The sequence below is a fragment of the Carcharodon carcharias genome, chromosome 1, assembly GCF_017639515.1.
Source record: "Carcharodon carcharias isolate sCarCar2 chromosome 1, sCarCar2.pri, whole genome shotgun sequence".
Taxonomy (NCBI): Eukaryota; Metazoa; Chordata; class Chondrichthyes; order Lamniformes; family Lamnidae; genus Carcharodon; species Carcharodon carcharias.
In genome coordinates, this window is record NC_054467.1 from 19373198 (window position 1) to 19398847 (window position 25650).

Consider the following 25650-nt stretch of genomic DNA (forward strand, 5'->3'; position numbering starts at 1 on the left):
CTCATCTGGGCAAACAGAGAGTATTCCATCACACTACTGACTTGGTCCCTTTAATTCAGAATGGATACGTCATTCTGCTTTTCCTCCCTGTTTGGTTGGGGAACCCAGAGACAGGATGCTAATACCGTGGCTCTGACCAGTTGGTGAACTGATCCCTGATCTGCAGATAATCCCACTGTTCTCATAGGGATTAAGTGCAGAACGCTGCACCCAGACTTCTTGAAGCTTTGCCCAGGGAGACTTTCAGAGAGATTTTTCCTAATGTCAAATCGCCAATGAGCAGCAACCTTGGCCTTGTTTGCAAGCTTAAGTGGCTTAAACTGTGAAAGAAACAAATCTTTTTTTAAATTTTTATTATTTTTGGTTGTTCAAACAGTTATTTGTAAACCTTCTGTATAACTCGATTAATGCTTGGGATATTACCAATGCTTGGGATATTGGTGGCAAACCCAGCTTGATGTTTGAACAGGCCAGTACTCCGCTGATGATAGGCCCCTCCACGCCCCATTCACTGCTCTGCCTTTTCAGCTTGGCACCATAAAAGAACCTCCGAATTTCCCCTCTCCCCCATCATAAGATTGGTGAGCTGCAAGTCTGCATTCATTAAAATATTTACATGAGGGGCATGGTGGCATAGTGGTAATGTGACAGGATTAGTAATCCTGAGGCTCAGGCTATTGCTCTGGGGCTTAGGTTCAAATCCCACCACAGTGGGGTTTAAATTCTATTAATGGTGACCATGATACTATCATCGATTGTTGTGGTTAAAAAGCAATTAGGGGCTGAATTTTGCCGTCGGTGAGCAGAGGGTACAAAATGATGTGGGATGACGTTGAGCGGAACCCCCGACATCATCCGGCCCCATTTAAATTTTCAGGAAGGCGGGTGGACAGCGAAATCAGCTGTGCGCCCGCCGACCTGTCAATGGCCAACTGAGGCCATTGACAGGATCATTAAAACAATTAAAGGACCTTCTCGTCCAACCATAAGGGCCAGGAGCCCCGGCGGGCTTCTGATAAAGCATGAAGCCTCGTCCGTGGGCGGGATGAGGTTTCATGTAGGGTTTAAAAAAGTTTAATAAAGTTTTTGTGAAATTTATTTACATGTCCCATCTCGTGTGACATTGTCACATGAGGGGGACATGTCAAGGATTTTTTTTTCTATTTTTAATGTTTGTACATAGACATTGTCTGAACATAGACATTATAAAACTTATGTGCATAGATTTTTTTTCATATTATTTAATAACAGAAACCTCATCCCGGCTTTGGATGATGTATCCTGAAAAATGCAAAGGCAGTCTTGCTGATTTGCCCACCTGCCAACTGTAGCGTTGGACGGGCAGCGAAAAATCTCAGTTAATTGTGCCATTAATGGGCTCAATAGCTCACTTAATTGTCAACGGGCATGCTTCCTAGTTTAGCACGCACCTGCGGAACGAAATATCGCACGAATGCGGGATGACATCAGGAAGCTTGCCCGACGTCATCATGCGCTATTTTACACTCGGGCCGGTCGGATGCGCGTCCGCCCGCTCAGTGCAAAATTCTGGCCATAGAATAGATTCCTGCTGTAAACAGCTGGATATATGGCTTTTTCCCTCTGCCTAAAGGCACTGGGATTTCTTTACCATGCCAATCTACTGTCACGTTTATTCTGTAACAAGATACTACTGACACACTTGTGAACTTTTAATGACAGCACGCCAGTCTCTAACTAACAGATCTTCAATATCCAGCAAAAACACACACAAACACACACATGAGGTAAACAGCCTGCATCCCAACTTTTTTGAAATGCAAACAGACTGCTAACATCTGCAGCCCACTAACATATACAGACCATGTCAATAATTCTATCCTATGCCAAGTGGTGATTACTAGAAATGAATTTCAATCTTACATACAAATTTTACATATAGATGTGGCTATACACTGTCAGATTTCTAACAGAATCTCGTGTATCATGTATTGTATGAAACCGAAAAGGATGCACGCATCAGTAGAAACTGCGTAATACAGTTGATGAGAATTTCCAAGGGGGCTTCTTGGGGTGGGAGATTAATGGAAGCCAGTTCAAAATGGCTGTTCCTCCAGTGTTTCTGTCTATCTTCTGCCGAAGGTATGGCAGGAGCCTCGGAGAACCCTGTGGAAATTTGTTCCCCTCCCCACTATGTGCAACTTTTCCAAACCTTGCAAGAAACTACCCAAAAATGGGGTCAGTTCTGACTGCCCCAGTGGCAGCTAAAATGCTTCAGTCAGCACCCAGGCCCTCTCAGGCTCCAGCTCCCAGAGGTGGCCAGCCTTAAGCATCTCCAGGGTCCCAACTTCACCAACTCTGCTGAAGACACAGGGAGAGCAGCTCCTAGGAGTAGTTGAGTTAGTAACCCTTACATACTGTTTTTGGCATTAAATCAATCATCTTTTGTCAAGTTTGTACTTTAATCATGAGTCACTATGGAGACAGTTTTAATGGCCTGCCCTATGGAAACTATAGATGGGTGGACAGTTAAAACTACCCATGGGACTATCAACATTGATCCTGTTGACTTCTTGTGGGTGATGATATACTTGCTTTTTTGAGCAGGGAACAAGGATGTACACATACACAATCCTGCTTTAAGTATGCAGATTGGGCTCCAATAATGTCATTGGAACCTGATTTAACAGGAGGCGTGGGTGGGGAATTCTTTGTAGTTTCCCCATCAGTTCAACTGAGTGAAAAGAGGACCTAGGACCAGAAGAAACCCAAAAAGCTAAGATTTTCTTTTTTGGATTTCCTTTGTGGGGCCAGGAGATGCAGAAATGCTCCTCCAAGCCTCACAAGTAAAGTTTAGGCATTCCTGCCTTCCACACTACCTTGTCCAATTGTAATCCTTTCTGGAGTGCTACATGAAGCACTCCACGATGATGCATATTGGAGGGATTCCCCCAGACCTTTCCAGGCACCTGACCCTGTGCTTCAAGTGCACAGTAGTTCACTCATTGATGTTTCTGGTGATCCCGTGGTTGAGGTTGTACCAGAGCTGTTCAGGTGTGTAGAGTTGCAAGGGAATGCTTTTAACCAAATCAAAGAACATACTACCTGTTGGCAAAGTATTATTTGGCAATGGCAAGTAGAACGTTGATATCTTGCTTGATACACTTCTGCAGACCAAGAGGTATCCCCTGAAGCATTGTGGAAGGGGGCTTGAGGTAAAAATGTTGAAGGTGGTTAAAGATTTTCACAACCATTGGGGAAACCCAATCACTTGGCCCAGCAGGAAGCAGGTCTTGTTGCAGGAGGCTGCAGAGTCTCCTAGAGTAGCAAAACCTCTGCATGCATTGCTCCTCAGTCATACCTAGGAATCTGACTCTTGATTGACAGATCCTGTGGATTGGGTAAAGCCTTCTACAAGCAACTCTCTCACCAGTTGGAACAAGCCCATCAGCCATTCTTGCTGGTTGTTCAGCCTCTTTCTCCATCTAAAACAATGAAGAAAGAATGGCCCCCATGGGAAGCTGTCAGTGTTTATTCAGGATGAATAAAGTAAAAAGTAAAATCAGAAACAAGCGGCCTCCAAGCTCAAATGTTTCTTGGAAATTCAACAAACACAATAGCTCATCAATCCCTGAATACCTGCACCTGAGTAACCCTCTACATACTGCTTCAATGCTGGCACTGAGGGTCTTGCATACCTCCCAAAACCCAAGTGTTAGACATTGGTGGGGGAGTTGGGGGGAGAATTTTACATTTATTTTAACCCCACACATGGTGCTCTTATTGGGTGCCTGGGATTAAAATCAGTCCTATCATTTCATCCTGGTGCTCTACAAACCTGACTGTTCAAAGACCGTGCTGCTTGCCTGGGATTAAAATCAGTCCTATCATTTCATCCTGGTGCTCTACAAACCTGACTGCTCAAAGACCTTGCTGCTTATCAGAAATGTAAAAAGTATGTTCTAAAAAGGACATTTTAACCCCTGAATATTGATTGTATGTATTACGTTGTATCAATGTCTTGCTGTGTCTTTTTTCTTCTAAGTATAATTTAACCTCTAGAAAAATTAGACCCATTAATTTAGCCTGCATGCATCTATCAGTTTTCCTTTGCTCCTTGTCAAGGGAAGGAAAACGTAATGGATCATTCTGTAATCTTCAATGAACAATATATTGTGAATGCATATTATTTCTTAAACATGAGCAGTGAACCCATGCAGCGCACATATAAAGTCATTATCCAACCCTATTGACTCTTGCTGTCAATTCCACTCTGCATTTATCAACTTTTTCCTCAGTACCCACCAACTCCAGTCATCTCAATGCAGCGAGTGAATCACATAAAGCAGTGTTGCCTATGTTGCTCAGCCCCTTCTATTCAGCACCCATGAATTTCATTCAGAAAACAGTTTCCTTGTGTGCTTTCAATTCCCCATTGCAGTTGTGACAGTTCCTTATTCCCAGTCTGCAGGTTTTTCCATGAGTCATAGGTTCATATTTACAAAGCATTCATGGCTTTTACACATTATCAAATGCTGCAGAAAAACAAACATTAATACAAGAACATGATAAATAGGGTTACGTATTTCTATCATTCAAATTTTATCTACTTGTCCCATCTATAATTTCTGCATGTTGATGCAATTTTATATGGTGTTCATATTGCCCTCCTACTACCTGTGATTAAATCTAATGGTACGCATTCCAGAGTGTTCAATTACTGTGCACTGTGCACCAAGCCCACAGGGTATAATGCTCCTGGCTGTATGGTTCCTTTACTAATATAATAGATTAAGACTAATGACATCTCTACTTTATTTTCCTTTCCTCTCCTTGCCACTTTTATGACCTTTTTCACATAGCCTGCCATCCATTACAATTAGCCACAAAGCTGACAGGTTTTAGTTAATTGGCATATGCAGTTATGAAATCTAGTCACTTGTACAATCTAACAGCTCAATATATTTGTGCTTTTCCAAGACTTAATTTGCAAATAGTGAATTTCCAAAATTAAAAATGACTTCGCAGAATCACAGTTGAGCTCCTCCTTTGTATTTTCTTTTTCTAGTTCTTGATCATTTTCTCCTCTTTCCTCCTTGCCTCTCCTCAAAGTGTCGGCTCTTTCCTGGAGTATACTTGCACACTGCTTGCTTATTCCCAAGTGGCCTTTATTCATGTGTGAAATTCAACGTTGATTGTCACCAGGCCATTGGTTAAGAGAAAAAGATATTTATTATATACCAGACAACACTACTTCTGGAGTTAAACCATATCTACAGTTCCTACATGGGATCGACATGCTGAAACACCAAGGAAAGGAAAATCTGTGGACTTCAAAATGCATACCCTTAAAAGAGAAAATAGCCTCTATTCCCTGAAAAGAAAATTGTACAGATACTCAGGGTCAGCTCAGGCTTTAAAGTCTGTTGAAGTCTCGATGCACATAGATAGCTTTCTCGCCCATTTGCTTATCTCGAGATCATGGTGGCCATACAGGAAGAGGAGGAAACATTGCACTGTTAAGGGGAAAGAGCATGGGAGTAGGACTAACTGAATTACTCTTGGAAAGAGCCGACACAGGCTTGATGGGCCAAATTTAATAAAAGCAAAATACTGCGGATGCTGGAAATATGAAATAAAAACAGAAAATGCTGGAAAAACTCAGCAGGTCTGGCAGCATCTGTGCGGAGAGGGAAACAGAGTTAACGTTTTGAGTTTGTATGACTCTTCTTCACAGCTGAAGAGAGGTCGAAATATGATGGATTTTATATTGTTGGAGAGGGTGGTGGTGGAGCAAGTGGAGAAAAATAGAAGGTCAGGGATAGGTGGGAGCTCAGGAGAGATTTGACAAGGATGTCATGTACAGAAGACAAAGGCAGTGTTAATGTTAGTGTTAAAGACTAAAGGTGCTGAAAGTGGCATGAAAGTAAGATAGCAGAATGTGTTAATAGTAGAACAATGTGCTGTTGTTGCTTTGTGAAAGCAAAGCATAAGAGCAAGTGACAGATGGCTCTATGGGGGGAGGTTAAATTGGATTAAAGAAGGGATCAAGATGAAGGAGAGAGTTCATGGTCTGAAGTTATTGAACTCAATGTTAAGTCCAGAAGGCTGTAAAGTGCCTAGTCGGAAGATGAGGTGCTGTCCCTCCAGTTTGTGTTGGGCTTCACTGGAACATTGCAGCAGGCCTGAGAGCAGGACAGTGTGTTGAAATGGCAAGTGACAGGAAGGTCTGGGTCATGCCTGTGGACTGAACAGACAGACACAGAAGCACCCAGGGGTCACCCATGCAGGCATGGGGCGAACATGTAAACTCCACACAGACAGACATCCAAGGTCAGAATCAAACCCGGGTTCCTGGAGCTGTGAGACAGCAGCACTAACCACTGTGCTGCCTGACCATTCCATCAGATTTATGTGAGTTGTGCTTCCATCCTCAGTCATCCCTTGGATTAAAAGAGTTCCAAAAATAATAACCAGAGCCGAGCCTATTTACTCAGCATTTCTAGGCAGTGGTGCTCAATCTGTGGTTTTGACAAGAGGGACTATTTCTATTGACAGAAGGGTCCGGAACCAGAGGACTCATACTTAAGATAATTGGCAAAAAAAAAAAATCCAAGGTGAGTCTAAGGAGGAATTATTTTATTCAGCGAGTTGTTAGGATCTGGAACGCACTACCTAAAATGTTGGTGGAAGCGGATTCAATAGTAACTTTCAAAAATGAATTTGATATATACTTAAAAGGAGATCTTTGCAGAGATATGGGAAATGGCTCTAATTAGACAGCTTTTTCAAAGAACCAACAGAGACACATGAGGGCCCGAGTGGCCTCCTGCACTGGTTGATTCTATAATTCTATATTCCATTGTGTTTAGCTCCTTAATTCTTTGAGTTCTTCCAGAATTTATGTCTTGCTGACCTCTACATAGGTTATACATTCCTAACAGAGTTTGACTGGTTTGGAATTGGTTTATGGTATTCTTTCAGTAAAACTAAAGTCTCATTCTGCATGTTTACTGATTTCCCCTGTGATATTTTTACCCAGATTGTCCCTTACAGAATTTTGCTCTGTATACTTTTTTGTCTTGATCAATCAACTTTATTTTTTGTCTTCTGACTTGTAAAACCACGCTAACGTTACTCAACTTATTTTAAATCATTTGCAGTTCACATTCCATTAGTTTTTTCAGAAAGAAATTCTTAGTCTCAGTTGTTTTTGACTTCATTATTCAGCTATGCTCTCCTTAGCTCAGCAATATGTTTCATTTCCATGAGTCTTAAACTTGCCAAGGAGCATGCAATTTTGTTTTATTTTACATCACCTCTTAGACCTACTATTATATCTCCTCCAGAACTGTGCATATCCAAATTGTGCTTTGCTGGGGAGTTGCCCCTCTGTAGTTTAATTTTTGGTTTTAGCCAATTCCAATGCCAAGTTGGAGTGTAAAGTTACCATTAGGACCAATGCCCCCTCTAAATATGTTTAATTTGTGTGCAGCTTGCTCATTTGACTATGTGGTACCTTTAAATTTTCTTGCACAGATGTGCATATGTGGTATCTTAGAGGGGACAACCTGCCAGTGGCCTGGGTGCTACCGTCTGGATTGCTGAGTGGCTGCAGTTTAAAGGGGACATTGATTAGGACCTAAGTGAGCAGCCACTTCAGCTCACTGGTCATTTCAGCTTTTCACATTAACTAATTCTAGTTTAACTCAGAGAGTTGAACTTAGGACCTTCTGGTCATTTTCCCTTAATACTATACTAGAGCTAAGGTGATGCAGCCTGGCTTGTCTCTACAGTTGTTACTAAAAGCAGTGAGCACCCTTGTCGTATGTCATTTTTGTTCTGCATTTAAATGCGTGAAGTTGGTATCTATTTTCTCTAAAATTTCTGTGTGCGCTAACTGGGCAGTAGGGGTCAATTTGTGCCTCGCCCAGGCTTCCTGCTAATTCGCCCTCACTGTCCCTTTCGTCCTCGGGTTATTTTGCTGTCTGACCATTGCTTGCTTGTCCCCACCCTGGCTGTGATACTATTTCAACATGTTAACAAGAAACAGCCTCTGTTTTTTTACCTATGGTCTGGGGTGCCAATTAAATAGTTTACCTCCCCCAATTTCTTTGCTACCCTGTATGGACCACTGGGCCAGGCTTTCAGGGGTTCACCCTGTATTGGGGTAGGAGCACTAGCAGATAATCTCCTGGCTGAAGGGTTTGGGCTTTGATATGTTTATCTGCCTGTTCTTTCATAGCCTTTTGGCAGGTTTCTAGGCGCTCTTGAGTGACATCACAGGCTCTCATGAGCCACTCACAGAACACAGATATATAGTCTAACAGGGAGACCTCTTTCTTCAGTTCTAAAAATTTCTCCTTCATTAGTTTCATGGGACCTCTCACTTGGTGTCCGTAAACTAATTCGAAAGGAGTAAACCCAATGGACTCATTGCGTGAGCCCCTGATGGTAAACAGAAGAAAACTCAGTCCTTCATCCAAGTCATGGGGGTACTCTTGCAGTATGCCCTGATCATTGTTTTTGGGGTCTGGTTCTAAAGACCGTGTGACTGTGGCTGTTATGCTGAGATCTTTAGCTGGGTTACGCCCAGGTTACCCATGATTTCCTGGAATATTTTGGAGATGAATATTTTTGAGCCCTGATCCAACTGGATCTTGGTGGACACCCCATATCGGGTAAAGAAGCGTGTAAATCCCTCCACCACTACCTTGGCAGAGACAGTCCTCAGGGTAATGGCCTCTGGGAATTGGGTAGCCACATCCATAATAGTAAGATTATACTGGTAGTGCCCCCCCATTTGTTTTCGGCAGGGGTCCCGCACAGTCTATTAGCACCTTGCTGAAGGGTTCCCCAAAGGCAGATGTAGGAATCATAGGTGCAGGTTTCATTGCAGGTTTCCCCACTACCGGACAGGTGTGACAGGTGTTGCAGAACCTCACCACGTCTTTTTGGAGCTGTGGCCAGTAACAGTGCTGGCTTAGGCGGGCTTGGGTTTTTCGTATGTCGACATGTCCAGCCATCAGGATTTTGTGGGCTAGCCTGAGTCTTTCCCCTCGGTACCTTGGTGGCACCAGGGCCTGGTGGATCACTGTCCACTCCTCATCTGCAGATCTGTGAGGAAGTCTTCACTTCCTCATCAGGACCTCATTTTTAAAATAATAGCATTCTGTGACTCCCTCCACTTCAGCTTCAGTTTGGGCAGTCTGGGCTAACTTTTTTAGCGCCAGGTTGGCTTGCTGAGCCACAAGCAAAGAAGTAGCTACTCACTACATCCTTAGGGCCTTCTAAACTTCTGAAGTAGGTTTTGGATAACCAGACGGCAGGGTTATCTGTCTGTAGTGCTGGTTTGGCCATAGAGTGGGTTACCAAGCAGTCAGGGAAAATGTCAGGGACTTTCTTCTGCAGCTGTTCCGTCTCCCTGACTTTGCTCAGCTTCTCTAGAAGCACTGGGGATGCTACCACCTTTGATCCCACCAGGTCATTCCTGAGGAGCAGGTCAACTCTGTTCCCAGGCAAACTGGGGGCGACTCCCATGGTCACCAATCCTGAAATAAGATCGAACTCCAGGTGCAGCCTCTATAAAGGTACAGGCATGTTCTCTCCCTTGATACCCTTTAGCAGCATTTCAGCCTGTACTGCGGGCTTCTGGGGGAAAGGTCATGCCACTTCCCAGCAGTAGAGATTGGCTGGCCCCAATGTCTCTCAGTATGACTACAGGCTTACACGTCTTGCTCTGGGAAATGGGAACACCTTTCCTCTGACACAAAATCTTTGTAACTCTCAGGGACTTTGCTAAATGCACACACACTCACAGCAGTGTGCCTACATGGACTTGCCGCTGTGGTCAGAGCCATAGCTCTCTGCTTGACTCTCTTTCTCTGCACAGGGCTTATGTGCCCCAATAACTCCTACAGGATTTTCCTGCTAGCTCCAGCAATCTGGCCTTATGGCAATGGAAACACACGGGCTTCCGGTCCTCTCTCCTCTTCTTAGCACTATCCTTTCTTATTTGAAGAGGGGTTCCTGTGTTTTCAGCTGTTCCTCTCTCCCATGGCTGCTCGGTTTCCTTTCACTTTCAGGTTTCTGGGGGTAATTAAGGAAGGGCTTCCTTTGGATGACGGCTTCTGGACAAGCCCTTAATTATCAGCCAGGGTCGCTGCCTTTCTGGCCCTTGCCACTTTCTGTTCTTCAATATGCGTTGTGATAGAGAGAGAATGAATTTCTCTCTTCGAGGAGCATTATTCCTCACAGGTTTTTGTACGTGGCCTTGATCTTAAGCACTCATATCCATCAGTGAAACGTGAGCTGCTTAAGTCATTCAAATTCAGTGTACGTCTGAACCTACCACTTTCAGAGGGTACGGAAGTTCTGATGCTAATACTTCCAGCACCAGTTCGTATGCACTTAAAATAGCACTGTTTTCACCTCATAATTTGCTGAGCTCTCATCAGGCACCAGGGAGTAAACTTCGTGAGTCTTGCCTGTTAGTTTGCTTTGCAAAAGCAGGGTCCAGCTCTCTACTAGCCAACTTATTGCTGAGCTACTCTCTAAAAAAGTTGAAGAAGGCTTCTACCTCTTCCTCATCAAACGTAAGGATTAATTGGACAAACGTGAATAATATGACACTTGGACCTTAGGTAGGGGTACCTTCAGTGGGCACTGAGGACCTGTCTCTACACAGTTCGACCATTTTCATCTCCCTTTCTTACTGTTCTCTTTGGAAAGCTTGCCCTCTCTCCCTTTCTTCTCTCTCACTTTCCACTTATCTTTCTTTTCTCTCTCTCCTTTTCTTCTCTCTCTCTTTTACTCTTTCTTCTCTCTCTCTTTCTCTTTCCTAGCTTGAAATTCTGTTTCTGTCTCTGTTCTAGCTGCAATTTTCACTCAAGCTAGGTTGTCTGTTGCAATTTCTCCTGGTTTGCAATTCAACTATCCGGCCACGAGTTTTAAAATTATAGGCTTTCTGCTTTTGGGTGAAATTCTAACTTTAGCTCCTTAGCTACACATTTTAACTCCTCAAGGGACAGAGCCTTTAACAATCAAAAGTGATTTCAATCTTGTTTAGGAAGGTACTGGCTTCAAATGTGGATGTTTTACCACGTTAGTATTATAAACCCAAGAAAACCTGTATAGTAGATTTTCTTTAAATTGCTTCTAGCAAACAATTTATGTTCCCCACTTCAATTCTCTTGCATATCTGTGAGATCAATTCTGCACCCGAACCCCCAAATTTCTGTCATGACCATGTGAAAAGGGGTGAAATGACTCTATTATTCTCCCACTCCACCTCTGATTGTAACAGGGTGTTTTTGAGAATTTAGAAAGGATGTGCTTTGCCAATTCTGTAAGAGTACCACTATTTATGCTATGAGGTTGTAAAGAATTATTCAGACAGGTTTTCTTAGGTTAAGCAAAGAACATAGTAAGTTTATTGAAACTATTTTGCGAACTTAAAAAAAGCTAGGTAAAACACAACCACCATTCATACAGTCACGCACATTCAACTGGGCCCGCACACACACACACATACACACGGACAAACACACATACGAGAGTACAAACGGCAGAGTAAGAGGATGGCCTTATAGGATTTTTGCAGTCCATGAAAATTAAAGTAGAGGAGTATACGGTTAGCTGTTCCTTGGCTGGTCTTGATGCGTTGGTTCCACATTGCAGCCATCTTGTATAGTTTCCTGGGTGTAGTTTAATAGAGCAGATTTCTACATTTTTTTTCCAAAAAGATCTGGGTTCACAGTTGGTTTCTCTTCTCAGGATGGTTACTTTGCAAACTAGGCACGGTATTTTCGAGAGAGACAGAGAGGGAACACAACTTCAAACAGCCGGTGTTCAACACAGCATTTTCTTTTGTCTCTCTGCTGCTTGGTAAGGGGGCCTTGAAGTACTTGGCTTGGTGTATATTCCAGAGAAATTTTATTAGTTCATGTCTGCTGCAGTTATTGTTTCAGAACAGGTAATTGCATTTTGACGTCTCATCTCAGAAACATTTGCAAAGTCTCAGGATGGTGTGAATGAACAGGGGGTCTTTCAGCTTCACAGGAGGCTGAGTGTCTCTCTTCATCCCACTTGGGTGGAATGCGAGATTGTGTGTATTGCAGGTGTCTGGACAGCTTTTCCATTGTCTATATGGTGGGGGGGTGGGGGGCGCAGTTTAAAAAAAAGCAGCTAGAAAAAGAAAAATTAGAACTTGTATCTTCAAAAAGTGAAACCTCATTACAGTGCGTCTTCCCCTGCAATATTGCCAGGAGGAGGCAAGCAAGAGCTGGCCGATGAGCGAAGCAGCCAATTAAGGAAGGCAGACATGCCTTTCACACTGTTGTCCCGGTCACCAGGCCAGTGGCCTCAGTTGTGCCACCAAGAAACGTGCCTGCTGCTGAAGCAACAAACAAAACACAAGGGGACCTCCGTTTTGAGGCACCTTCACAGGTGTTTTTTTTGCCAGTGCCAAACAGGGAGGCCCTGGCGGTCAGATGGAACCCCTCCAGCGGCGGCGTTGGGGTGTTTTTGCCACTTGGTGTCACCCCCCCCCCCCTCCTAACTTTGGGCCATGGAGCCTCCAGCTCTGATGGTCCCTCCCTGGATGCTGCAGGGAAGGCTGCCTCTTTGCAGCCAAAAGCCAGGGGGGGCAGCTCCGTTGCCAGCTGAAGGCCAGTGGCTCAGCAAAATGGCCCTTAATTGGGCCTCTAAATTTTCTAAATTGGCTGCCTGCCTTTGATGGCTGGGCAGCTGACTCACTGCCACTCCAACTGCTGGGAAGCTTACCCACTGCATAGGGGAGCCATCCCGATGTGCCTCCCTGGCATTTTACCAGCCCCATCGTCTCCTAGCCCACTACCCAGTTGCGGGCAAAATTTCAGCCTTTGAGTTGGAGTACGAAATGGAAATTTTATTTAGTTTTGGGGGGAATTTTAACTCAAGCAATTTGACACATTTAGTGTAAAAAAAACAACTCTTTGATCCCTGACTGTTAGTTCCCTTTTCACAATTTTTAAAATTAAAATATGCTATTTTACTCCTTAAAACATATTTTAAAATTAAAAGGCATAAAATCAGAAATCTGTAACAAATACAGAAAATGATGGAGACACGCATTAGGTCAGGCAGCACCACGGAGAGAGAAGATGGGTTGAAAATTTGTGTTGGGCCCTTCGTCAAAACCAATAACTGAGTAAGAGGAAAGCATTCTAATTCAGATAAATGAAAGGGAGGGGGATGCCAAGCACAGAAATTGAGCTCATGAGTTGAAAGACATCTAATCTGCTCAAAAGAAAAAGCATGGAATTGTAAGTTGAAAAATTATCACTTCAATCAGGCAGAGAGAAGTGTTAAGGAAACAAATGAATGTGCACATTACTAAACCACTGAGAGGCTCACCAAACAGAACGGCCCAGACAAATTAAGCAAAAGGGGCACAGAAAGCCTGTTTGAAGTTAAAAGAGAAAATGCTGGAATAACATCAGCCCTGAAAAGAGAAACAAACAGGGTTAAGATTCAAAGTGCAGATGAAAGTTCTTCATCCCAGATATCAATCTGCTTCTGGTCAACCCTGACGTTAACGAATCTCATCCACGCTCCCTGTTGTAAAGAAAACAGAGGGATGTAACTAAGATCTGAAATGGTTCAAGTCAGTGCTTAGAAGGGGTTGAATACGTTTAGGGTTTTGTCTGGTCTGCCGTTCTAATTTAGGTTGAAGTGAAACAGAGATGTGGATGGAGGCCTGGTAGAAATTCACCATCCAAATGAGTTCTCCCTGCAGCTTGAGTTGAGCTTCCCCAGAACAGTGTAGCAGGCCACAGAGAGATCTGAGTGAGAAATGGAACAAAAGTAGTGCATCACAGAAGGTTCCAAGTAACACTTGCAGATGGAGATAACAACAAAAACTTGTATTTATGTAGTGTCCTTAACGTAATAAAACATCTCAAGCTGCTGCACTGATGCTCTATAAGACAACATATGACAACAAAATATGAAACGAAGAGTGTTCAGCAAAGTGGTCATGTTGAGATTTTTGGACATGATTAAAATATATTAATAAGTCTCCCACTTGAATCATCTGCCAGCAGAAACAAAAAGGTTAAACCTGTTGCGGAATGGAAATGGAGAGGAAAATAAAGCCTCCTTGATTTTAACTCCAGTTTCTCCCTGTTTCTGCTGGCAGAGGAAGTTAAAGTTCCCTCTCATGCAAAGTGTCTGGAATTTGGACAACCTCATTCTTATGGGCTCAAACATGAACTCAAGAGCAGACTTTCTGGCTCTGAAAGTCATACAGACAATGAGAACAGCCTTTAGATCGGTGCAGGAGGTGAAGAGATAAACCTGTCTCATTGGTGTGCATGTGGAAGATATTGTGAAGAGGGGGAATCTATATGGAGCCTTTGGGTACAGTAGAGGTGATTTGTGTTTGACCACAGCAGAAAGCAATGTAGTGTCTTCATGGCAACAGCTCTCTATTTGTAACTGAGTGCTGGATGGCCCCACCTAAGCCTAATCAATAACCTTCCCCCGCAACACGGTCAGAAGTGGGAATGTTAGCTGATTATTACACATTTGCGGCTCCTCAGATACTGAAGCAGCCTGTATCCATATGCAGCCAGACCTGAACAACATTCAGGCTTGGGCTGGTAAGTGGTAAGTAACATTTAAATCACAGAGATGCCAACAAGAGAGAGGCTAACCACCTCCCCATGACATTCAATGGCATTACCATTGTTGACTCTCCTACCAACAACATTGTGGGATTAGCATTGACTAAAAAATAACTCAACCAGCCACATAAATATTGTGGCCACAAGAACAGAGATTGGGTTATTCTGAGTTGAGTAACTCGCCTCCTAACTCTCTAAAGCTTTTCCACCACAAGACACAAGTCAAGAGTGTGAATGAATACTCTGCAGTTGCCTGGATGAATGCAGTTGCAACAACTCTCAACTAGAATGACACCATTCAGAACAATGCAGCCCACTTGATTTCCATCCCATCAGCCACCTTAATTATTCACTCCCTCTACCACCGCGCACCATGGCTACAAGAGGCACTGCAGAAACTCACCAAGACTTCTTTGACAGCACCTCCCAAAGCTGCAATCTCTACCGTCTAGAAGGGCAACAGCAGCAGGCACATGGGAACACTACCACCTCCAAGTTCCCCTCCAAGTCATACATCATCCTGACGAGGAAAATTATTGCCACTCCTTCATTGTCGCTATATTAAAGTCTTGTGTGCACCACAAAGACTGCTGTGGCTCGGGAAGGCAGCTCACCACCATCTCGTCAAAGGCAATTGAGGAAGGGCAATAAACACTGGCCGTGCCATCGATGCTCCCTGTAAAATTCTGTTGTTGTGTGCAACCAGCATTCTTCAATGTATGTTATCTTTAAAGTTTTTTGCACGGCTGCACACAGACCAAAGACTGCAGGACATTCCGGGCTGCTGCACAGCCGTGCATGCACACAGCCTAGCAGAGCCATTGCTTGCCGGCAACATCCTGTGAAAGGTTAAAAAAAGAATGGGATTGGTACAAAGTCCTGAAGGTAAAATCACTGTGGATCTGAATTGGAAAGTATTGGATAAATTCAATCTGTCTTCTAAAGCCCTTCAATGGAGAACTGGATTTCAGAACTAATTCCATAATTTGCAATTGTGCTGTTCTTGGTTCTCTTCCCATTTGCTTTTCTATGTATCTTAGTTTCTCATAACTCCAGGTGGTTTTCAACTGTAAGCAGATTGGAACAAAGTTCACCAAATGTATAGATTTTGACATAACTTAATTGTTAAGCTTAAAGATTGCAAAGCATTTCTATTAACTCTCAAAATTAGATTTATGTGTATCCGCCTGCTCCAGGCAATTTTAAGAGGGATTAACTTCATTTACCTGGTTAACTATTTAATATCCTTCCTGGTTTAAAACTAATCTCCATATATTTGCAGGGAGTCATTGAATACACTGAGACCAAGGAGGTTACGGGCAGGTGGTTCTTTTCAGAGCACTTCCTCACATCAACGCACAGATCCAGACCAGGCAAAAATAGATGAATCATCAGACCATTCGCAAGTATATCAGAAGCAGACAAGTAACCCGGTGGTGGGGTCAGATCAGTGGGGTCAGCTCCCACAGCGTCAAGCCGAAGAGTCAATGCTGGGGAAGGTGGATGTGTCACGGCTCTTCCAGATTCAATTAGAAACCAGAGTTCAAGCAGATAAACATGCTCCAACAGAACAAGTCCTGGGATTGCAAAAGCAACAGCTACCCAGAGTCTCAAGGAGCCCTATTGCTCAAAGTTTCAATTGTCTTGGAGTTTTCAGACAGTACAAGTCATGTAACCCTCAGGTACGAACTGAAGGCACCACATTGTGCGGTGTCATATTGCTTACAGTTTATTTATGAACAGATATAAAAGGCTATTGGGACAGGTGTAATGAAATATTAGTGAGGGAGTGTGGTGGAAGGTAAAGGAGGGGGCCTGATACAGAGTAAACAGGCGGATGTAGTGGAGGGTAAATGAAAGGTTTTCATAAAAGGTAAATGCAGGTGCGGCAAAGGATAAATTAAAGTGTGTGAATCAATGTAAATAAAGGGGTGGGGGGGTGGTTGTGTTTTGCTAGGTTGTACCCTGTATAACCAAACTGTGTTTCTTGTAAAAGCTAAGATCTTTTGGAGAATTAAACATAATTGAGTAAATTCCACAAGCCCACATTCTCATTGTTGCTCAGTTCTCTGACCCAAATTCCCTTTAAGCATGACTCCTGCTTTAAAAGTATGGGATTAGTGAATTTAATCTTTTGTTTAGTCTTTATTCATGCCTTATCCTTATTATTGCACACTCTATATAATCTACCCTGTGTTTTGTTTCCATACATACATACTCTTCTTGATTTTGATTTTTAAATATTCCATGCTGCTGTGCCTCTGAATTCACTCATCCCTCTGCCTTAAAGATATTCAATAACCCCTCCTCCACCACCTTCTGAGGCAGAGAATTTCAAAGTCGCACAACCCTCTGAGAGAAAAAAATCCTCCTCATCTCTGTCCTAAAAGGGCAACCCCTAATCTTAAAACAGTGCCCCTTAGTTCTGGACTTACCCACAAGAGGAAACATCCTTTCGATGTCCACCTTGTCAAGGCCGTTCAGGATCTTGTATACTTCAACCAAATCACCCCTCGCTCTTCTGAACTCCAGTGGGAACAAGCCCAGTCTGTCCAACCTTTCCTCATAAGACAACCCACTCATTCCAGGTATCAATATAGTAAACTTCCTTTGGACCGCCTCCAATGCATTTATATCCTTCACTAAATAAGGAGACCAAATCTGCACACAGTATTCGAGGTGTGGTCTCACCAGTGCCTTATATAACTGAAGCATAGCATCCTTAGTTTTAAGTTCAATCCTTCTCGTAATGAAGGATAGCATTCTATTAGCCTTCTTAATTACTTGCTGTACCTGCATACTAATTTTTTGTGACTCATGTACCAGGACACCTAGATCCCTTTGCACCTCAGAATTATGCAGCCGTTCTCCATTTAAGTAATACTTTGCTTTTTTGTTCTTCCAGCCAAAGTGAACAACTTCACATTTTCCCACATTAAACTCCATTTGCCAGATATTTGCTCATTCACCCACTATCTATAGCCATCTGCAACCTCCTTATGTCCTTTTCACAACATACTTTCCTACCTATCTTTCTGTCATCTGCAAATTTAGCAACCATATCTTCAGTCCCCTCATCTAAGTCATTGATATAAATTGTAAAAGGTTGAGGCCCTGTGGGACTCCACTCGTCACATCCTGGCCAATCAGAAAAAGACCCATTTATGCATACTCTCTGCTCTCTGCCAGCCATCCAATCATCTATCCATGCTAATATGTTACCCATTACACCATCCGCTTTTAATCTTTGATGTGGCGCCTTATCAAATGCCTTCTGGAAATATCTCCGGGTAACTAAAGGTTTAAACCATAAAGCACATCTCATAGATTATCACTGGGAATTTCTTTGGCAGTTTGCCATAGCTTTAGCGGCAGATCCTATTTATCTGAAGATATGTTGCCCAGTCAGGAAAATCCGTGAGAAAATTCCCAGTAAATATTCCTCTCTTTAGCAAATTGAATCCTGATGCTGACTTTCCTGTGATCCCAATATTCTTTACTTCATCCAGTTTTCTTTTCTTTGCCTTCAATTAGACATAATTGAGTAAATTCCACAATCCGACATTCTCATTGTTGCTGAATTCTCTGACCCAAATTCGACCTGATCATACAGATGTAAAAAAAAAGGGTCTTTTCGAAAATGAAAAGGGAATTCTTCAGATATTCTGGGCAATGTTTCTCCCTCAACCAACATAATTATAAACAAAATTACCTAGTTATTCATGTCGTTGATATTTGTGAGTCCTTGTATAGCCATTTGATGATTCTTTGAATTAACTACAAACTTCCAAACCCCAGCAAACACAGTTTAAGTCTGCTCCTATCAATGGGACCACAACCGAATCCCTAATTAGCACCCACCACATGAATACGCTCAATTAATATAGAATTAACACAATGTTTGGTTGAATTGGGAAAGTCAATGATACAATGTACGTTTTTAGCTGTCTATATTCCTTTACTCTTGTTTCTCCTCCACCACTGTCACTCATTACCACTAAGGTATTCCCATAAATGCCTGATTTCTCTGAATGACAGTAAATGGGAAGTAAAATTAAGCGGGATGTAAAATGAGTGGCGGATCCAGCTGGGTTGATTATGCTAAAATAACTCCGATCATATCTGTTTCAAAAGCAATTAAAAATTTGTAGGGCAGAATTTTCCCGTTGGTGTGCAAGGGGCAAGCCCCACACGCCGACGGGTAAAATGACGCGCAGTGACGTCGGTCGTGTGTCCCAAAGTCACCACCCACCATCGCGATATTTCGGAGGGTAGGCGTGATAAATCCAGATACGCGCCCGCCATTAATTAACGGGCCAGTTAAGGCCCTTGAGGCAGCAATTGAATACGATTTTTCACAGCCTGTGCGACCTTCAGGATGTCGCATGGGTGCAACGGGCAGGAGACATTTGTATAAACCTCATCCACGGGCGCGTTAAGAGGTGTGAGTGAGGTCGTGAATGTGATCTTTCAGGTATTTAAGTGTGAAAGTTACTTATACTTGCCTGTGTAAGCAGGCGTACTTCAAAACTCATACTAGCTGCTTGGACAGGAGTAAAAGCCTTGGTCAGGACTCTACAGAAACTATCATTTTTGGGGCCTACAGCTTTCAGAAAGCCTTCCCTTAGCCTGGGAATGGGAGTTATGCTCACCACTGGAGGCACCTCCTCTGAGGAGCAAGGGAGGGCCAGAAGGGGGAGGAGGCCAGGAGTCCACATTCAGCCTCCAGGGGAGCCACCTTTGGAAAGAGAGGTGCAGGCACAAGGGGCGCAGGGCCAACAGGAAGTCCAAGGCAGAAGGGGACGCAGAAGATGCCACTATCCTGCTGCCACTGTGTACGGGAGGCGAAACAGCTACCTCAATATGTCTGAGGTCCCATGCTGAAGGAGGCTCCGTCTCTCAAGGGAGACAGTCACCTCCATCTGTCAGATGATAGGCCCTGAGATCTCCGCAAACTGTGTGGGTAGGCACCCCCATGCCAGTGGCTCTAAAGGTCACAGCTGTCCTCAACTTCTTTGCCTCCGGCTCTTTCCAGGGGCCGGTGAGTGATCTCTGCGGAGTCTCCCAATCAACTGTCCACAGTTGTGTCAGGCAGGTGACAGACGCTCTATTCAGGCTTGCATTGACTTTCATCCGTTACCGCTGGGACGAGGCCAGCCAGACAGAGCGAGCTAGAGGCTTTGCAGCGATTGCTGGTTTCCCCCGTGTCCAGGGAGCTATAGACTGCGCACATGAGACCATCAAGGCGCCAGCAGGTGAGCCCGGTGCCTTCGTCAACAAGAAGGGCTTCCACTCCATGAATGTGCAGATAGTGTGTGATCACAGGATGCAGATTCTACAAGTCTGTGCAAGGTACCCAGGCAGCTCCCATGATGCTTACATACTTAGACACTCCCAGGTGCCGAGCTCTTCAGTGCTCTAGCCCGGCTGGATGGATGGCTGCTGGGTGACAAGGGCTATCCCCTCAAAAGGTAGCTCGTGACGCCTCTCCACCATCCAAGAACAGAAGCTGAGCAGCGGTACAATAGGAGCCATGGCACCACAAGGGCTGTGGTGGAGAGAACCATCGGTCTTCTCAAGATGCACTTCCGATGCCTGGACCGCACAGGGGACGCACTCCAGTACCCCCCAGATTGTATGTCGGTGATAGAGGTTGCATGCTGCGCTCTCCACAATCTGACGCTGGAAAGGGGCGATGCAGTGGACGGGGAAGATATAGACGCAGTTGCTCGGGCTGCACACGATGAGTTCAGCAGTGAGTCCGAGGATGAGCACCTACAGGAATGCTGAGGAGGTAAACACTGACCCGGGCATTCTCCAGGGTGGCAGGGACACCCGGGAGGCTTTAATCCAAAGAACCTTCAGCTAGCCCACAATAGATGGACCTTCAACACGCGCCAGGGCTGCAGTCTCCACACGCAATACCTCAGTGCTAAATCAGCCTTTATACTCACATTAACAAAGGACCTTGTCAATAAAGCTTGATGTCAAATAACTCACTCATAACATCATGGGTTCCCGTCCACTTGCAGAAGTAAGGAATCACCCTGAGGCATGGCAACATGTCAAAATTTATTGAGGGAACAAATGTAACTTCATGAAGCAAAACAAAAGATGTTAGACATCACACCAAGTCCTCCAGAAACGACTTTGGGCCAACATAAAAGCACCAGTGAGAAACCTGTGGTGTGCCTAAGGTGCCTTAAATTTACGCTTACGGGTGCTACGTCTTGGTGCTGTCCCCTCGCTGGCACTGGCATCTGAGACAGCCTGCTCACTGTGTTGTCCTGTTGGCCTCGATGACCTTGGCGGACATGCTCTGACCTGTGGAGCTTTTGATGGCCCCGCCTGGGAGGGAGCGGCCAGTTCCACGGCTGGCTTCTCCCCAGTTGCCGCAGCCTCATCGGATGCCATGGTCACTGGCAGAAGGACGGAGGAGCTGCTGCCTTCATCCGGAGTGCCCTGAGAGGAACCCGCAGAGAGTTCAGGCAGCTGCTGAGCTGACATGAGGTCGCTTCGGATCTCCCTGTCCACCGTAGATGGATGGGCACCAAGCTGGGATACTTGGTGCGCAAACCATCTCCCACACTGGCACTGACCAACTGTGGCCAATGCCGCTGTGAGGGCTTGCAGGTTAGAGCGCAACCCCGGACTGATTGGTCTCCTGGAGGAGCCTCTCCACGAGAGTTGCCACTCTCTCCATGGAGGAAGCATGGTGCTCAGCCATGAAGCTCATTGCTCCATGCGGATTCCTCAAGCACAGGCACCATGCCACGCATAGCCTCATGCATATCTGCCAGATCATCCCACATACCCTGCTGCACTTCCAGCATTCACTGCCTCACGGACAACTCCAGAGGCACATCATCAGCCACTGACTGAGCACGTACCTGGTCCTCCAACTGCCGACACCCTGGGCATTCTCTGTCTCTGCGCGCACCTCAAGCGAGTGTGAAGTACCCTCACCACCGTGTCCCGGGACACTAGCTGAAGATCTAATTACCACCGAAGTGCTAGTATCTGCGCTGGTGCCTGCCTAGCTGAGATGGTGTGACGCTGGTGAGTGAATTTGCTCTGGGGCCTCGGGTGAGAGGTGGGCCCTCTGCTTCCTCCTCCCAGCCCTGCTCCGCTAATGCTGAAAGGAAGAACAAGGACGTTTGATTAGTTACAGTGCAGACAATGTCAATGTGCATGCCGCTCCCTGATCAATGTACACTCATCCTTCCATAATCAATGGTCAACCCATGTTGCAAACTTCAATCACTGAGCATTCAGCAGTGCCATGGCTTCTGGGACACACATGGCGAACGGAGTGCTTGCCAAACATACCTCCCCGTGGCACCCCAGCCTCACCGCCACCGGTGTACCTGGCAGCTCTCCAGATCCATGGCCTGCTGCTCGTAAGCTGTTAGGATCGTCAACTGGGCCTGGCTTCCGCCAGTCCATGTTTGTTCTGTGGAATTGTGCAGTCTTTTCCTGAAAAGGAGCATTGATTAGTCCAGCCTGCACCTGAATTCCCATCGCATCCCTGCCAACCCAGCCAGAGTGGGACATTGCAGGATTCCAGTTCTACGTCACCCTGCAGCTGCCGCACACACACCCAAAGAAGCCAGGGCTGACCCCACCCCATTGCCCAAATGCTGCCTCCTTCACACGTGGCACCACAAGGTGTCACTTTGTTAGGAGGCACAAGCACATGGAGTGCAAGGACCAGCAGATAGATTGTTACCCCGCCAACTGGAAGTTCCCTTCCCCGCATGTTAGCACCCTAACTTTGACATGCTTCCCAGTTCCAGCACTATATCTAGGTGCAGACCCTTGACTTTCAAACCTATTCTATACTCTGGGTGTCAGTGCCATACTGCGGATGCAGAGCACACCCTAACTCATCCCTCTCAGGGTGAACTAGGCATGGGCATTATCTGCTGGCACACCCAGCGAGGGATACATGCCGTGAAGGATTCAATGCCGTTAATGCACTCAGAGTTGCCGGTCGGTGGGGGGGTGTGTGGGTTGCGGGGAAAGGGTGACGCATGCATTAAGTGACTTGAGGCAACATGGTACTCACCCTTCCCGAGCGCAGGAGATCGTTGAATCTTTTGTGGCATTGGACCCATGTACGCCGCACCACATCATGGGAGCTGACACCCTTGGCCACCTCCTTCTGCACACGTTTGGCCTCCGCCTCCCGTCCCTCGGAAGAAGGACCAGCAGCCGCGCTGCCACCTCCTCCAGGAGGGCAGATAGGCACTCGTTGGAGAAACAAGGGGCACACTGCCCCGCTGGCCTACCCTTTGGCCTGGCCTGCCCCGATGGCCTACCCTCTGGACTTGCATCATGCACATTGCATCTCTGAAGTGCTCTTCTCCCAGCCATTGTGAGCAGCCTTGCAAAGACTGCCAGGCCTTCATTTAAACAGGCCACCAGGTCACCATTGGACCCGGCGGTCTGTGCACACCTGCTGCCGTCCACCCACCCCTGCTATCCACGCGAGTCATGGACTACCGTGGGCGGGCCTTAACTGGCCCACCCGCGTGAAATTTCAGGTAATAATTGCTTAAGGTAGTTCCTACATCACAGTATGACTATACTTTTTGAGTACCTCATTGGGCACAAAGCACTTTGGGACATTCTGAAGTTATGAAGAATACGATATAAATGCAAATCTTTCTTACCCTTTTTTTGCCCTTTCTTTCCATTTGAATTTTGACCTGCTGCAACCAAAATTATCAAAGTAACCATTATATTTAGCACTTGACCAGGCCTGAGTCTCTTAGAGACTGAAGATGAGGGTGAATGAAACCTCCACAAATATTACTTTCCTGAAATTTCCTCTTCCTCTTCCATTGCTTTGCACCATAGTAATAATTGTGAAAATCGGCGAACTTTCCAAAATTGTTTGCCTATGATAAAGGTCCCTGCTCTTTGACTCGTTATTGGCAGTTTGCCTGCAATTGTCATTTACCGCAGAACCATGTTTACACATTCAGGTGCCACTACCTGGGGCCATTTGAAGAGAGCGATCAGCATGGTAGTGATGTAGTTATGTCATTTATTGCACTCTGACTCACAGACAACCTCAACCACAGGACCTGCAGTCAAGATCACTGCTACCGTCAACTCATCTGGATTCTTCCAAATTATCACAGTTGCCAACCTTAGTCACTGATACTTTGTTCACCTGCTCATATACCAGCTCCCCAGAGAAAAGCATCAGAAGATAAGGCCCTTTGTTCTTTGGTAGTGTCCTAGCTGCCTGATTATACTGATGTAAAACAAGGGGCTTTTTGAAACAAAGAACAGGGAATTCTTCAGGTGCCCTGGGCAATATTTCTCCCCCAGCCAACATAATTATAAGCAAGATTACCTGGTTATTCAAGTCATTGATATTTGTAAATCCTTGTGTCCAAACTGGCTGTGACATTTGCCTATTTAACAACAGTAACTGCCCTTCAAAAGGAAGATGTGCTTTGGGCCATCTTGAAGGTTTGAAAGATATATGAATGCAAATGGATTCTTTCTTGAAAAGACATTGGTCCATGTTGATGTTCTATTTTCCTTTAAAGGGAAGTGAAATACATTGTTAAAAAATGCTTGTATGACATGATGATGTTTGTTGTAACATATAATTTACACAACTAATGATATTTTAAAAATCTGTTTTTGCAACAATGCAGTATTGTTTGCATCATAACTGTATGGCTTATTCAATGACCCTGCCCTATTCACTAAAGTGTGGCTCAGGGAATTAGTACTACAGAGTTGCAAACTTTAACATATGCTCTCATCTAACCTGTTGAGAGTGTGGCCCAATTTGCCCAAATTAGCAACTATGGAATAATATGGTCTATTTGCAAGGTTCAAGGGTATTCCTTTACAAAACTGGCATTGCCACCCTCCTAGCTTTTTAATTGGGTCCAGAGCAAAGTAAGTCCATGCTAAAAATAGAAATTACATTTCATTACTCAACACAGAGAAGTAGACCAGGGTATGTCTTTTCCTGTATGTAAAGCCTTGTGTTGTTTGATGCCACTCACTTACAGTATTACTTATTAGTGTACCCTCAAAAAAAGTAAAATCATACAGTTTGTAGGACAATGATAAGTCTAATAGCATCTACTAAATAAACCTATTATAATGCAAGCCCTATAAAGGTTAGCTCTGAATTTTAGTGTCTTGTCTGTGACAGCCCTGCCCACGTGGGAGTCGAGATTTTCGGGAGGTTCAATGTTCTGCTTATAATAACAGAGCTTTTACGGGAAAGCATTATGAATGGGAGCCTTTTACTGATGGTGAGTACATTCCCGTTACCACTTTAAAATCCAAAAATTGTCTTTCAGTAGATAGTATTTGACTACTTCAACAGAACTCAAATAATATTTTCATATATTGCATGAAAAGTCCGCACAATTCTTGTTCCAACTTTCTGTTTGCACGATTGTTGAGCAATACTTTTGTTAACATTTCTTCCAACATTTTTGATAGGAATTCATTATTTATCTCTTTCAACAATGGGCTGTCATGAATCAGGCTTCCATCCAATATGTAACATTGTGCCAGCACCTCTGCCTGTCTCCCAGCAGTCTAGGTTTTAGTATTGATACCTGGCACCTCCTCTGTTCTGCCATTGCTTCTCCTTAGAAATGATAGAGTTATCCACTTTTGGGAAAATGTATTGAACTTTTTGTGACTCATTTTTAATATATTTACTTTTGACTCCCCCAGGTTCCTTCCTTAGACCACACAGGCACTGTGTTCCATGGTTTAATACTCTAGAATTAAGTGGTTGGATGTGGGTACGTGTGTGTGAGATTCTTCACACAGTACCTTAGATAAGCTCTGTGCCCCTAAGTACTAAGGGGAGGCCCTCCATAACGATAGAGAATAAAGCAGGTCAGAGATAGAGTTGCTTCGGGTGCCGCTGAGCACCACCTGGCAGGCAGCCACACAATATTGTTGGTAGAGTTACAGGCGCAGCTCAACCTTCCCCCCTGGACTGGGGATA

At 44.6% G+C, this 25650-nt stretch overlaps 1 protein-coding gene across 1 annotated transcript in view; it reads left to right on the plus strand.

Annotated features, from left to right (window-relative positions):
- The window catches only part of LOC121269681 (thrombospondin type-1 domain-containing protein 4-like), a 381085-nt gene that overhangs the window by 11224 nt on the left and 344211 nt on the right, over positions 1-25650 (plus strand). Inside the window, exon 5 of the mRNA XM_041174524.1 lies at positions 24835-24937. Within this exon, the coding sequence (XP_041030458.1) occupies positions 24835-24937 (103 nt within the window). The remainder of the gene's footprint in view (positions 1-24834; positions 24938-25650) is intronic.